At 37.2% G+C, this 15,943-nt stretch overlaps 1 protein-coding gene across 4 annotated transcripts in view; it reads right to left on the reverse strand.

Annotated features, from left to right (window-relative positions):
• Window positions 1-290: 290 nt before the first annotated feature.
• The window catches only part of CDK12 (cyclin dependent kinase 12), a 170,808-nt gene continuing 155,155 nt past the window's right edge, over window positions 291-15,943 (reverse strand). For 2 of the 4 annotated variants that reach the window (XM_070944431.1, XM_070944428.1), the window contains 2 exons: window positions 2,467-2,922; window positions 291-982 (listed from right to left, as the gene is read on the reverse strand). In XM_070944431.1, coding sequence (XP_070800532.1) covers window positions 291-982; window positions 2,467-2,922 — 1,148 coding nt within the window. The remainder of the gene's footprint in view (window positions 983-2,466; window positions 2,923-15,943) is intronic. The other 2 variants (XM_070944430.1, XM_070944429.1) reach the window with 2 other exon arrangements.

Here is a 15,943-nt window from a genome sequence, read left to right on the forward strand (position 1 = left end):
CAGCTACTTTTCTGGGTTTCTGGCGTGCATGTGCACGCAACGATCAGCTGGCAGGCATGCATGCTCATGCAGGAAAATGGAAGACCAGCTTTTCCAGTTTCCGGCACTGCCGCATGCAAAAAGGCCAGCTGATCGTTGCGCGCACATGCACGTCAGAAACCTGGAAGAGGAACGGGCGACACCGTGCGTGCCAGGTGACATGGGCATGCGTGCCATAGGTTCATCATCACGGCTCTTAAGGTCAAGAGAATAAGATGGTAACCCCTCCCCATGCCACCTCTTCAGTTATTTTAGTAAGGTACCCCTCTTCCTCCTCTGGGAGGTACTCTATTCTGCCCACGAAAAGCTTTCCCATAAGCAGTGGACTGGATTGGGTTTCCCCACCTGTGACTTGTACCTGTGTTGCTCAAATGAGCCTTTGTTACTCCCGCCTCTTTGTTATGAATTTTGGCCTCTGAGTGTACCAGTGTATTATTACTCCCTTCAATTTTGATGAAGGACTGCCCAACAGCAGAATGTATCCCTAAGGGGACTCGGGTGAAACGGAGGTCCTGGTCACCAGGGAACTGAATTGATCCTGCGCTCTGGTAACTGCTTGACTCTCTGATGTGACTTGTGAAACTCAGGAAGGTCCTACTTTTCCCCATGGGTGATGATGATGTCTCTGTTACAGTCTGGTTGAAATTTCCTTCATCAACATCAAAGTTGCAGCTCTCAGGCCTGGCGGTGGTTAAAGTCCTGGATGAAGTTTGTGATCTGGTGTATTCCAAGGAGGCCCTTGCAACTTGGGGTTCCTGTTTTGGGTGGCTCAGCAGCCCTGCCTCTTGCTGGGATAAAAGTTGGAGGAGAGCGGCTGTCACAGCCGGGTTCAACTCCTGAGCTGCACTAGAGTTGTTTTCTTCAGTCAGATTGGGTGGTGGCAGCAGTGGTGGTCCAGGAGGCTCAGGGGGTCTCTTCTCTGGTGGGAGAATGTGAGGACAGGCTGTGGAATGGTTACTTCTTTTAAACACCATCTCATAAGTATATGTGAACAAACATCAAACATTTCAGACACATATATATAGGAAGTAGCCAAACTTAGGGAAGAGCACATTCTTTGAATAACTTCCAGATTATCAGACATAAAAAGGATTTCATATTACAAGACTCAAAAATTCTCTGAGATCTTTGAGAGCCACTGCCAATCAGGGTAACAGTACTAGGTATGACATTGCTGTGCATACTTTAAAGCTTTTTAAAAAAAAGCTTAAAAAGAGGTAAACAAAAGCAAAACAAATTTCTGCATCAAAGTAATCCAAATTCTGGGACCCATGTACAAGATAAGCATTTCTCTGTTTTTTTTACTGTTTATTATACATCTGATCATCATAATCAGTTGCAAAAATCTAGGCAGGGTGTCCCCTCCACCCCAAAAAAATGGTGCTGAGTCCCTCCATCTTCTAAAATGTTAGCAGTCATTGCCCATAGTATTTTCAAATACTATCTCTGAAAATAAAATGACTAAATATACTCCTTTAAACAAATGAACATATTTTCACTATGAAGAATATCATAGACAGAAAATTCCATGTAGAACATAAAATAGCCCTTCCCATGATCAAAGCCCATATGGAATACCCCAAAGAAAGAAATGTACACTGATCCAACTGTACAAGAGACCAAGTAATATGCTGCTCATTTCCATTCCAGTAAAATGTAGGGATTGTCCCCATAGTTACCTGGAGTACTGCTGATATCCCAAACCAGTATAGCTGAATAAGAATGGACCCTCTCCACCAAATGTAGCCTAGTCCAGACTAAGCTTCTAGCATTTCTGCTTCAGTTTAGACCACAGTAGTTTCGTCCAGAAGAAGGGCAAAATGATGGGGCAAGTCTCAGTCTCAATGGGAGAATCTGTGTCCTCTCATAAGTAGAGAAGGCTTCTTTTGAAATCCTTTCCTCAGCACAGATCAGCACCAATTTTAAGTTCACCATCATAAAGGGCTTAAAGATTTAATTTGAATAACATTAACTACAGGTTTCAGTCATAGTCTTCTAATGACTGAACATAGATGTTCTAAAGACTAAACTTAAGGTTTCTAAGCACAAAGCTAGGGCAGTAATGAGTAGGACCATGACCTAGCCTTCTCAGCACGACGCTAGCTTCCACATGCATGAAAATTGACATGAGAAGAGTATCTGAGCAATCACTTTTCAAGTTAACGTGGTACAAGCCAAGACTTCCCAAACTTACACCCTGAAAATTCTTTCACATGAGGAGAGCTGGGGACAAGAGTATACAACCTGCTCAAGGTCTTACAAGTATTTTCAGGAACCCAAAGCTGTCGCCAGATTCCACACACACTCAGAGATGACTACCAGGCATGGATAAAGAATATTCAAAGTGTTTTTTATTTACCACATGGAAAGGCCCACATAATTTTCCCCCTTAAGTCCTGGGAGCAAGGGGGTGTCACAATTATTTACCTGCAGTTTCTCCCTGAAGCAAAGTGGGGGTTTTCTGTGGCCCCCATAGATCACTGTTCTTCTCACTGCTATTCTGTGTGTTTGATGCAGGCTCTTGGGTTTTAATTAGCTGACTCAGCAAAACTGCCAGGACGCTTTGCATGTCTCCCTGAGTGCTTGCCGCTTCTGGAGTGGCGTGCTCCTCAGAGGGACCGGCTGGTGGGGGTGGTTCCTCAGCAGCTGTTTCCTCTTCAGGCACTTTCTTAGAATCCAGCAGTTGCTGAGTGGTAGTAGCTTCATTAAGTGCATTGATTGACTGGTTAAGGGCCTCTAGATGTTGCTGCATCTCAAGGTTTGAATGGATGTTCAGTAGTTGGGCCATCTGTGGAACACTTAGGTCTGTCTGGCTCTGCAACAAGTTCAATAAGACAGCCAGCTCACTCTGATTCAACTGCTGTGTGATGTCACCAAGACCTGCTGCAAATATAAGGCAAGGCACCAGGGAATAGAAAAACAAGAAAAAATGGCCTTAGAAAAGGTAGAACAGAAAATGTCTACATGTAACTCTACCCCCTGCTTACAGACACATTTAGAGAACTATTTCTCTCTTCCTCTCTTTCAAGAAATAATTTTAAAAAATATTCAATATAAAACCAATAATCTGGAAGTTGAGTCATGGCAACTGGACTTCTTTTTTGATTTGAAACGTTTCACTGCTTATCTTTCAAAGCTACTTGGATAAGCAGCAAAATGTTTCAAACAAAAAACAAAAACAAAAAAACAGTTGCCATGACTCAACTTCCAGACAACTCTACTTGGGTGACTGAGAATCTTCATCGTAAGACCAGTAAACGAATTAACAGTCTAAGGACATAGGGTGCATACACAGGGGCACAGCAAAAATGTCAACCAGAATATCCACTCAAAATACTGGAGGGAGAGCTACTATGTAAGTCCAGCTTCTCACCTGACATACCAGGATGGATTGTATGTCTACTTTCTGAGGTGAATCTATAGAAACGTCTCTCAATCTGGTATCCTCTAGTCATAAGAACTGAAGTTCAGAAAAACTGACATTTACCAATTTGGAGAGATTGAAAATTATAAATTATAAAATTATAAAACAGGAAGGCACAAGTTTCAGCCTTGCTATGTATGACTACAGCACTATTAAGGAATTTCTTCTGTTTGTTCTGGTTTTATACACCTGCTAGTTCACACTACTGCCTGTTGGAATTGCAGTCTCAGCTCCCTTGGTGCATTTGCCCCATCTGTCTTCAGCTTCCAGAATACTCTGCTCTGTTCAGTGTGGTGGATGAGAGATGTCAGGAAAGACAGAAGAATTACCCTGTTATTTTTTCTGGAACTCTTCAGCAACTACTAATGCATTAATCTTCTACAAAGATCTTCTAAACTGACAGTGAAAAGCAGCATTTTATGGATCTATACTCTGTTTTTACAAGTACCCAGGATTGTTTTTCGTGTGATTTGTAACCAGGTTCTCAGGTGAGCAAATATGCTAAATAAGACTTTGAAGCCAGTGACACACTGAGTAAGGAAAAGAAGGAGACACTAGGAATAGATGCTTCAACAGTCAAAAGTTTAATTAATTGTAGGTGTATCCCTCAATGACTAAAATAATTGTGTATATCAAATCTGACAATGAATTTAGTTCAAACTGGAGCCCATTCTTCAATTATAAATCAATACATGGATTTGTACAACCAAAATTTGGATTCCTTTCTGCATCCTTTTTTAATAATAAAATACAGTCAATGACCAGCAGGACTGCATAAAGTCTATATTACAACGTTATAGCACCTCTAAATCAGAAGTCTTTTAGTAGTATGGACTGAGTTTACTGTTGTTCACAAATTTCATTTTGATTTATACTGTATTAACTATGGTTCTTGATATTTATGCTTTGCTTAGCAATAGCACTTAGACTTATATACCGCTTTACAGTGCTTTACAGCCCTCTCTAAGCGGTTTACAGAGTCAGCATATTGCCCCCAACAATTTGGGTCCTCATTTTACCCACATCGGAAGGATGGAATGCTGAATTGTGAGATTTGAACTGCCAAATTTCAGGCAGCCGACAGGCAGCTGATGTAGCCTGCAGTACTGCACTTTAACCACTGTGCCACCGTGGCTCCTTACAACTAGAGCTTACAAGTGATGTTCAAGCTTTTAAGATAGTATAATGTATTCCATTATTCAGCATCGATTAAATATATTATGGGTTACGGTTATCTAAAATGTCTAATCTATATATATAAAAGTGAAAACCACTCACGCCGTAATCACGAAATCTCCAGAACCATAAAGCCTACAAACTTGAAATTTGCCACGTATGTTCCTCTTGGATTCTAGGTGCTCACTAAGAAAGGATTTTTCGAAATGACCATCAGAGCATTAGTATTTCCTATATTATGATTAACACCCTCTGATGCTAAGGAGTTCTACTCCCCCTCCCCACCTGAAAAGAAATCTGTTCCAAATGCAAAACACAAGCAGAGGAGAGGAGTTTCACTTTCAGTTTTACTTTCACAGCAGCAAGCAGCTTTAATACACAACACTTGAGCTAAGCCACGGCCAGGCTCCTTCCTGTCTCCTTCTTGCTCACACAGCAAATACTGTTTCACTTTCCAAACAGTCCTCTAATGCTAAGGAGTTCTACTCCCCCTCCCCACCTGAAAAGAAATCTGTTCCAAATGCAAAACACAAGCAGAGGAGAGGAGTTTCACTTTCAGTTTTATTTTCACAGCAGCAATCAGGGGATGGGATAGGGGAGGCTTCTGTGGGAAAAGGCTGAGAGAGAGAAGGGGATAGGATAGGGGAGGCTTCTGTGGGGCAAGGCTGAGGGAGAGAAGGAGAGGAGAGGCCGATCGCAACTACTGATTAATTTTCAAGCTGTAAGTGTCGATTTATCAAGCCTGATCACATAGTTTCGTAGCGGAGCATGGGTATTCAGCTGGTAAAAACATATTACAGAAGAGACCCAGCTCCTTAACAGGCACAAATAAACCCTGTCTGACAAACAACATTCTATTTATTGAAGTTAGTACATAATGCATTATATAAAGCGCTCCATGGCACAGGACCCGGGTACCTTCGAGACCGTCTTCTGCCACCAATAGCCTCCCACCGACCAGTCCGTTCCCACAGAGAGGGTCTCCTCAGGGTGCCATCAGCCAAGTTATGTCGGCTGGCGACACCCAGGGGGAGGGCCTTCTCTGTGGGAGCCCCAACCCTGTGGAATGAACTGCCCCCGGAAATACGTAAGATCTCCGACCTCCGGGTGTTCCGCTGCGCACTGAAGACCCTGTTGTTCCGCCAGGCAGGGCTGTCAATATAATAATCTTAAATTGAGGTATTTTAATTTTTGGGGTTTTAAATCGGCCAAATCTATTTAATTATTTTAATTTTTAATTATTGTTGTGTCTTGTGTTTTTAAATTGGCTGTACACCGCCCTGAGTCCTTCGGGAGAAGGGCGGTATAGAAATAAAATTATTATTATTATTATTATTATTATTATTATTATTATTATTATTATTATTATTATTATTATATGTATATTTTTTTATTATATACAGTTTATGCATGCATAAATATGAATGGGGTTTTATGCACATGTAAAATGGTAAAGAGATTTCCATCAAGAGACTGCTAAACTGAAGTCCGGTAAATAAAAGATTTGCTGGTTCTTCACCCAGGCCTTTGGCGAGGGAGAGTAAGACCACTTGCTTCATCATGCTTGCCATCTTTTCTCTTTTATTGATTTTATTATCATTTCTTTGATTATTGTGAGCTGCCCAGGTTCATTGACAATCAGGCGACACACAAGTTTAATAAATGATGATTCTTACTGGACAAATTTCCAAAAACTGCTCAGAAACTTCAATTGGATGTTGTCAACTTGAACTGGGCCTTTTATGTTTAAAGCAGTGGAAAAGATGGGACTTTGGATTGGGCTTTATACACGGTCTGAAGTCCATCTATATACTCCAGAAAACTCGGATCATGGTGAATGGGGATTTTACAAAACCATGTGAAATCAAGGACGGAACAAGACAGGAGTGTCTTTTATCCTCTTTATTATTTACTAGCTGAATACCCCTGCTCCACTACAAAACTATGTGATCGGGCTTGATAAATCGACACTTACAGCTGGAAAATTAATGAGTAGTTACGATTGGCCTCTCCTCTTCCCTTCTCTCCCTCAACCTTGCCCCACATAAAATGTACACTTTCTTATACATAATTAATCATACATATACATGTTTTCCTTAAAGAAAGCATTAAAATAAGGCATTTTAATTTACATGTTATGTGTATAAGAAATAAAACTGAAAAACTTTTTTTAAAAAAAAACCCTTCCCCCACAGAAGTCTATCCTATCCTATCCCCTTCTCTCCCTCAGCCTTGCCCCACAGAAGCCTCCCCTATCCTATCCCCTTCTCTCCCTCAGCCTTGACCCACAGAAGCCTCCCCTATCCTATCCCCTTCTCTCCCTCAGGCTTGCTGCACAGAGGCCTCTCCTATCCTATCCCCTTCTCTCCCTCAGGCTTGCCCCACAGAAGCCTCCCCTATCCTGAGGATTAGGCACTTGGATTATAAATATGAAGAAATTTACATCACATCTACACTCAACAGCAAGTCCCTCATCGACAGAAACACAGAAAACTTCAGAGATGATGGAATTAAGAAATTTTATACAATCGCTTCATGATGACCTAAAACAGGAAATAAAAGAAATGAAAGCCATGATTGGGAAAAATGAAGAGAGAATCCAGAAAGTAGAAGAAAAAGCGGAAATGACAGAAAAGAAAGTTGAGGAATTAAAAGAAAAATTGGTATCAACTGACAAATTGCAAGAAAAGACAATTATCCTGTTGGAGATGGAACGTTCTGAGTTATACTTAAGATTTCAAAATATAGAGGAAGAAAAAGGAGAAAATTTACCTGAGATGATTGCTGAGATATTATCAGAAATTTTGGAACAATCCAAGGAAAAAATCTTAAACGAGATTGATGAAGCCTTCAGAGTATACACAAGATATGCAATGAGGAACAAACTACCGAGAGAAGTACATGTAAGATTTACGAAGAAGGCAGTTAAAACAGAGATATTACAAGTAGCAAGAAATACAGCACTGAAACACAAAAATAAAGAAATTGTGGTATTAAGACAAATACCTAGAAGAGTTAGAGAACTGAGGAGTGAATATCAGTTTCTAACAAAGTTCCTAATACTCAAAGGAGTGAGTTTTAGATGGTTAATACCGGAAGGAATTTTGGTGACATGGCAAGAACAAAGACATAGACTTGACTCCATTGAAAAAGCAAAACTATTTTATCAACAATTTTGTGGACCACTAGAAGATGATTTGGGAGCGATAGGAGAGACAAAGCAAAAAGATGAAGAGAAAGACAAAGATGAAAAAGCAAAGGAAGAAAGAGTCCTAAGAGAAGGAGCGAGATCTAAAGATCCAATGGAACAAAGAGAGACAAGGGTGATGAAGTCAAAAACTAGTAACAAGTAAAACATGGAAGAAGAAATTAAAGCAATAACTTTAAATGTAAATGGACTGAATGCGGTGATAAAAAGAAACAGAACTTTATCTAAATTAAACAGCTTGAAGATGGACATTATATGTCTACAAGAAGTACATATTAGAAAACAACATTTAAAATTATTACAATATCCAGAGTTAGGAGTTCTATTTACATCATTGATACAACAAAGCAAAAGAGGAGTGGTGTTGTATATCAAAGAAAAATTAGAACCTAAATTACTTTTTGAGGATGAAGAGGGCAGAATTCTGATGGTGGAAATAAAAATGAACTTTAAACAAATACTTTGATAGCAATATATGCACCAAATGAAAAACAAGAAGAATTTTATTGGAGATTACACAGAAAATTTTTAGAATTGGACAATGAATATGTATGTATAATGGGTGATTTTAATGCTGTAACAAATGTGGATCTGGACTATAAAACAATGAAGACAAACAAAAAATCCAGAAGAATATTGCCGAAATCTTTTTTTACAATGATAGAAGAGTTGAGTATTCAAGTTATTTGGAGACAAAAACACTTGAAAGAAAACCAATATACCTTCTATTCAAATAGACATTTATTGTGGTCAAGGATAGATATGATATGGATGTCAACAGATCTTATAGATAATATACAAGAAGTAAATATTGGTTCAAATATTTGGGCGGATCATAATCCAATGACAATAATATGGAAAGGACAAAAGAGAAAGACAAGATGGACTTTGAATGCAACAATATTAAATGAAAAGGACTTTCAGCAGTTTATGGAAAAAGAACTAGAATTTTTCTTTAAAATAAATAAGAAAGAAGATACATCACTTCAGAACGTATGGGATACGATGAAAGCTTATATTAGAGGTTTGGCAATAACATATTTGGGAAAAAAGAATAAAAAGAAAAGGCAAAAGCAGATAAGATTGGAAGAGTATAAGAATTTAGAGAAAGAATTCCAAAAAGATATCCAAAATAAAAAAATTAAGAAGCTGATGGAACTGAAAAAACATGAAATAAATTTAAATGAACAGGAATCATTAGCAAATAAATTAAGAGCATCTAAACAGATTTTTTTTGAAAATGCAAACAAACCAGGAAGGTGGTTAGCATATATATTAAAAAAACAGAAGGAGAAGAAAATAATAAAATATTTACAAGATGAAGAGAGGAAATTACACTATAGAAATGAAGAAAAGAAGATAGTAATTCAAAAATACTATGAAAAACTCTATTCCCAAGAAAAGATTTCAGAGGAAGAGATAATAAAATATTTGGAAAAATCAAATTTACCTAAAATACCAGAACAATATAAGGGAATGTTAGAAGAAAGAATAACAACGATGGAATTAACAGAAGTGATAAAAGGACAAAAAAATGGAAAAGCACCAGGACCGGATGGGTTACCAGCTGAATTATATAAAACACTAAAAGAAGTGATGAGCAGCATATTTTTACTTGAACCCTGAAACTCGGAATCGCAAGTATTAGAGTTTTCTTGGCTTTTTAATCTGAGTGAAAAAATGCGGATGAGTGAAAGTGAACTGTAAAAACATGGCGCTTAGCTTCAGAGTTAACGAGCTGGCGAGTGTGGATTGCTGAACTCATCTTGCTTTGTCACAAAGTTTCTAAACTGTTACGAAGTTGCTTCGCTTGTAACAAGAGAAATAAGAGAGAAATTTCTCCTTTTTCAATACTGGACTTTGCTTTACTTTAGTTCTTATTTGATTAAATCTGGGGGACTTTTTCAGAAATCTTTGTGGAGGTGGGAGAGGAAGAAGAACTTCCTTTTTTAGTAAAACTAGCCTATGTGGCAGGATGGCCTCAAAGAAGCAGGAAGTGAAGGCAACAGGAGGTGGATCTCCCACACATAAAGCACAGCCTCCCCCTGCACAACAGACACAGACTCAGAAAAAAGATTTTGATGTGGGAGATTTAAAAGAATTTATTTCTAAAATTTTGGATGATAAATTTCAAAAATCTCAACAGGAGATAGATGATAAACTTCAAAAGTCACATCAGGAATTTATGCAGGAAATTAATGAAGTTAAAGATATGGTGAAACAGAATCAAAACAAGGTGACCAAAAAAATATCAGAAGTGGCGTCTGGCCTGGCAGAATTTATTATGAAAGTTGATTCTAAAGTTGAAGAATTTAAATCAGAAGTTAATGTTAAGATGAAAGACAATGATTATAAAATTGCTGATGTTGACAATAAAATGCAAAGAGTTGAAAATGAGATTGTGATGGTACAATTCAGGGCAATGGAGTTTGCCATACGGCTTCGAGGGATTCGAGAAGAGGAAAGACAGGATTTGAGACAGGTTTGCTCTGAGGCCCTGGCCAAGATTCTACAAGTTAATCCTGATGTGGTTTTTCACAAAATAGATAAAATTTACAGAGTCAATTCTTGGGTGGCCAGACAAAGACAATTGCCTAGAGATGTGGTCATATATTTTACAGATAGAGAAATAAGAAATGACATCCTGCAAAAATCCTTTTACACCTCTGTGCAAGTGGGGGGCTCACGAATTGGAATTTATAAAGAATTACCTCCTAAAATGCTGAAAACCAGAAAAGAATTTGGCTTTCTTGTTAAAGAATTACAAAATCTACAGATACCATTTCGGTGGGACGCCCCAGTTGGTATAATTTTCAGATACAAGGGAGAAAGATATCGTTTGAACACCGTGGAGAAGGCAGAGCACTTTTACACTACTATTCTTAAGGAAAGAACACCATCCCCACGTACATCTACAGTTTTGGAGATTAAGGAGAGTGATGAGAAGCAACCTCAACGAGAATTGCAAGAACAGTCTAAGCAGGAACTAGAGGAAATGCAAGGCGCAGAAGGAGGTTTTCTGGATGAGCCTTTGCTGGAATCTTCTCCAATCTTGGACCCGGTTCAGATGATCGAAGTTAAGGATCAACGTATAACTCGAGCTCAATCTAAGTTACTTAAACAAAAGCAACAACAACAACAGGAAAGACAAGACAAGAAGGCAGTTAAGAGTACTGCACAAGAGACTGGAGCCATGGGGGGAGCAAGATCGAAGCTTTCGGATGACATTCGATTATTCTGCTCTTTGCTCCAGAAAGATGAAGATGATGCTTAAGTGTTTATCTTGGAATGTGAATGGGTTGAATTCAGCACAGAAAAGGAAGAAATTATTTACATATTTGAAACAATTTAATAATGATATAATTTGTTTACAAGAAACGCATATTACAGTTCAAGATCAAAAATACTTGATAAACTCCAAACTAGGAACACATTTTATATCTTCAACGTTGCAAAAAAAGAATGGTGTGGTTATCTATGTAAATAAGAAATTTACGGCTAAAGTTATAGAAACAGATGAAGATGGTAGGTTTGTAGCAATTGAATTACTTACAACATATGGCCAAATTCTTTTGATAGGAATTTATGCTCCCAACCAACAACAGGATTATTTTTATAAAATGTTACATACTAAAATACTACAATGGGACTATAGATCTATTTTAATCATGGGAGACTGGAATGGAGTAATAGACTCTAAATTAGACAAAAGGAGTTCAGCGAAATCTAGGATTAGGTTACCTCAGACCTTTTTTGATATGAAAGAAGATTTGGAACTAAAAGATATTTGGAGAATACATAACCCAAAAGAACTGGACTATACTTTTTTTTCAGATAGACATAGATCCTTCTCTAGGATTGATTTCATTTTGTTGTCAGATGATTTACTTGTCAAGACAAAAAGAACAAAGATTTTTCCAAGAACTTTGACTGACCATAGCCCAGTATGGATAGAAATTGAGATGGACAAGATTGAGAGACGTTCTTGGAGATTAAATGAGAACTTGTTCAGATATGAAAAAAACACAACAGAACTTAAAAAGCACTTGAAAGAATTTTTTGAAATAAATTTGAATAAAGGTACCCCAATAGAAATTGTGTGGGATGCAAGTAAAGCTTATATGAGAGGGGTGCTTATCTACATGAACTCTAAACATAGACTGATTCGACAAAAGAAAAGATCTGAATTGGAAATAGAAATAAAGAATAAAGAACAGTTACTTATTAAAAATCCAACAGATGAAAGAATATGCGGTGCTATAAAACTTTTGAAAGATCAATTTCAAATGCTTATGGCGGAACAAGTTGCAACAAACATACAATATGCGAAGCACAATACATTTTGTAACGCTAATAAACCGGGCAGATGGTTGGCTTACACATTGAGGAAAAAACAGAGTATACGGACTATTGATAGTATTGATATTGGAGGGAAAGAAATTTTTCAACAAAAATTAATTAAAGAAGCTTTTGTGGACTATTATACCAAACTATACGCCAAAGAGGAGGTGCAGAATGGACTTATAGAAAAATATTTAAACGATAAAAGAGTTACAAAAATTACTGATCAACAAAAGGAAAGAATGAATTATCCTATAACAGAGGAGGAGATAATAGTAGCAATTAAACAGTTAAAAACAGCCAAAGCTCCTGGCACGGATGGTTTGACCGCAGTGTATTACAAAACTTTGCAAGCTGAAATGGTGGAACAACTTAGAGATTTATTTTGCAATATTCAACAAGGGGGTAAAATACCCCCATCATGGACAACAGCTTATATATCTTTGATACCAAAAGAACAAGTTGGTCCTAAAAAACCAGAGAATTACAGACCAATATCTCTTTTGAATACAGACTATAAAATTTATGCGAAAGTATTAGCCAACAGGTTGATGCCAGTAATCCAAAAGGTGATTCATGATGATCAAGCGGGATTTATCGAGGGCAGATACATGAAGGATAATGTAAGGCAAGTAATAGATTTATTGGAATATCTTGAGAAGAATAAACAGATTCCTGCAGTGCTGGTCTTTTTGGATGCAGAGAAGGTCTTTGATAAAGTGGATTGGAATTTTCTACTAAAGACTTTAAAAAAGATGGACTTTGGGGATCAATTTATACAGGCGATTTCAGCAATTTACCAAGAGCAAAAGGCACAGATCATTATTAATGGAAGTTTGACAACAGAGTTCAAAATTGAAAAAGGAACGAGACAGGGATGTCCGTTGTCCCCACTTCTATTCATCTTAACACTAGAAGTCTTGCTAAATACAATACGGGACTCTAATATCTTGAAAGGTATAATGATTAGGCAAGAGGATTACAGAATAAAGGCATTTGCAGATGATCTGGTTGTTACCCTATCACAGCCAATGGAATCAATAATCCTGATGAAGGACATTATACAGGACTATGGTAAAGTTTCAGGTTTTAGATTGAATCCAAAAAAGACTAAAATGATAGCTAAAAACATGACACAAGATCGTAAACATGAGCTTGAAAGGAGGGCAGGTTTTGAGATTGTACCAAAGGTAAAATATCTAGGAGTTCAGGTTGCAGAATCAAACATGAAATTGTTTCAAAATAATTATGAGGTGTTGTGGCGAGAGGTGCAGAAAGACATGGAGACTTGGAAAAAACTGCAGCTGTCTCTACTTGGAAGAATAGCAGCAGTTAAGATGAACATTTTGCCAAGATTTCTTTTTTTGTTTCAAATGATTCCGGTGCTTAAAAGTGATAAACAATTGAAAGTTTGGCAAACTGGAGTGAATAAGTTCGTCTGGAACGAGAAAAAGCCGAGAGTGAAATTGAAAATTATGCAAGATGTTCCAGAAAGAGGAGGTCTTAAACTTCCAAACCTACAGTTATATTATGATGCAGCAGCTTTAACTTTAACAAGTGATTGGTTTGGAAGGAAAAAGGCTGGAATATTGAATGCAGAAAGTTTTGATCTTGAATTTGGATGGCATGCCTACTTATTTTATGATGACAAAGTTGATAAAGTATTTAAAAGCCACATACTTAGAGACTCTTTGATGAGAGTTTGGAAGAAGCACCGATCCAAATGGGATTATAAAATACCGCTATGGCTGGATCTTGGTCATATTTTGTGGAATACAAATATAATGTCACTCGGGGGGTTTTTATATAAAGAGGTTCTTTTTACAGATGCGGGCAGATGGCAGCTGAAGACATTGCAGACACTGTTGGACGAAGGGATTAATTTAACTTGGTTACAATATAATCAATTACAATTGAGATGGAAGGAGGACCAAAAAACTGGTATTATGTTGCACGAGGAAGAATTGGTTAGACATATAAAAGAGAAAGGTCCAATGCATATCAAAAGGCTTTATAATGTTTTGTTAGAAAGGGATTCAGAAACTGAATTAGTTAAAGATTGTATGATTAAGTGGGCACAAAATTTTGAAGAACCAGTGATGTTGGAAACATGGGAAAAAATTTGGGTTCAGAATGTTAAATTTACACAGTCGCAGAATTTGAGGGAAAATTTTTATAAAATGTTTTATAGATGGCATTTAGATCCCAAAAAGTTGTCATGTATGTACCCTAATGTTCAGCCAAAATGTTGGAGATGTGAATGTTTGGATGCTACGTATTATCATGTTTGGTGGACCTGTAGGAAAGTTAAGGCTTTTTGGATAAAAATTTGGTGGGTCATGCAGAATGTTTTGAAGAAAAAAATTCAATTCTCTCCACAATTGTTTTTATTGGGCATAGTTAAGGGTTTTACATTGGGTGAAACAAAACTGATATTGTATATGATAACAGCAGCAAGATTGTTGATAGGTAAATATTGGAAAAATGAAGTTTTGCCCACTATTGAGGAATGGACTTTGAAGATGGCCAGTTTTGCAGAGATGGCGAAGATTTCAGCATACTTAAAAGATTGTTCACAAGAGACTTATGAATGGGAATGGAAAAGGTGGATAGAATATGTTCAGAACAAATATCAAACTAGAAAGTATCAAATAGCTTTTATTTGAAAATAATGTATTAGAAATATTTTAATGTAATGAGGGTAAAAAGAAAAATTATAAAGGGGAGGGAGGGGTTCAAGTTTTTACACAAGTTTTATATTAAGGGTTTTTTTTATTTTTTTTACCAGATATGAGTATAATATAGGGAGGTCTGGGGGGTGGGGAGGGTTAGGGAGGGTTAGGGAGGTTGGGAAGTTTGGGGAGGGTGGTGGGGGGGGGAAAAAGGGGTGAAAATGTAATTGTAAAACTTTTGCAATAAAAAAAAAAAGGAAAAAAAAACAACGAACAAAAAGAAAAAAAATAACAGAACAAAAGGACTACAAATTAAAGCGCATAATTACAAATTACGTGCATTTGACGACGATTTGGTATTGATTGTGCAAGACCCACTAGACAACACTGAATATGTTATAAGGAAGATAAAAATGTTTGGAGAAAGGGCGGATTTAAAAATAAATCAATCAAAGACCACAATACTAAGAACATAAATGTGGAAGATCAGAAGAAATTGGAATTTAAAACTGGTTTTAAAGTTGTGAAAAAGGTACAGTATTTGGGGGTGACTCTTACTGAGGAAAATTCTAAGCTTTACAAAAATAATCACGGTAAAATATGGAAGAAGATAAAAATGGATTTAAATAGATGGCAAAAATTAGATTTGTCATTAATGGGAACAATTTCAGTAATTAAAATGAATGTACTACCTAGAATGTTATTTCTATTTCAGACTATACCAATATTGAATAGAGAGTCCACTTTCAAACAGTGGCAGAAACATATATCTAAATTTATTTGGAGAAATAATTAACCAAGAATTAAATATAAGCTGCTACAAGATTCTAAAGATAGAAGAGGTCTGGGTTTGCCAGATTTTAGATTATATTACGATGCTTGTTGTCTGGTGTGGTTATAAAATTGCATAACTTTAAAAAATTCAAGGCTGTTAAGACTTCGAAGGTTTTGATTTGAGATTTGGGTGGCATGCGTAGCTGTGGTATGACAAACTAAAAGTTAACCCTGATTTTAAGATTCATGCTATTTGGCAATCGATTGCACGCTGATAAAGTGCCACTTTGGCTAACACCTCATGAAGCA

Source organism: Pituophis catenifer, unplaced genomic scaffold (genome assembly GCF_029215685.1).
Source record: "Pituophis catenifer annectens isolate HBS135680 unplaced genomic scaffold, rPitCat1.0.hap2 SCAF_5, whole genome shotgun sequence".
NCBI lineage: Eukaryota > Metazoa > Chordata > Lepidosauria > Squamata > Colubridae > Pituophis > Pituophis catenifer.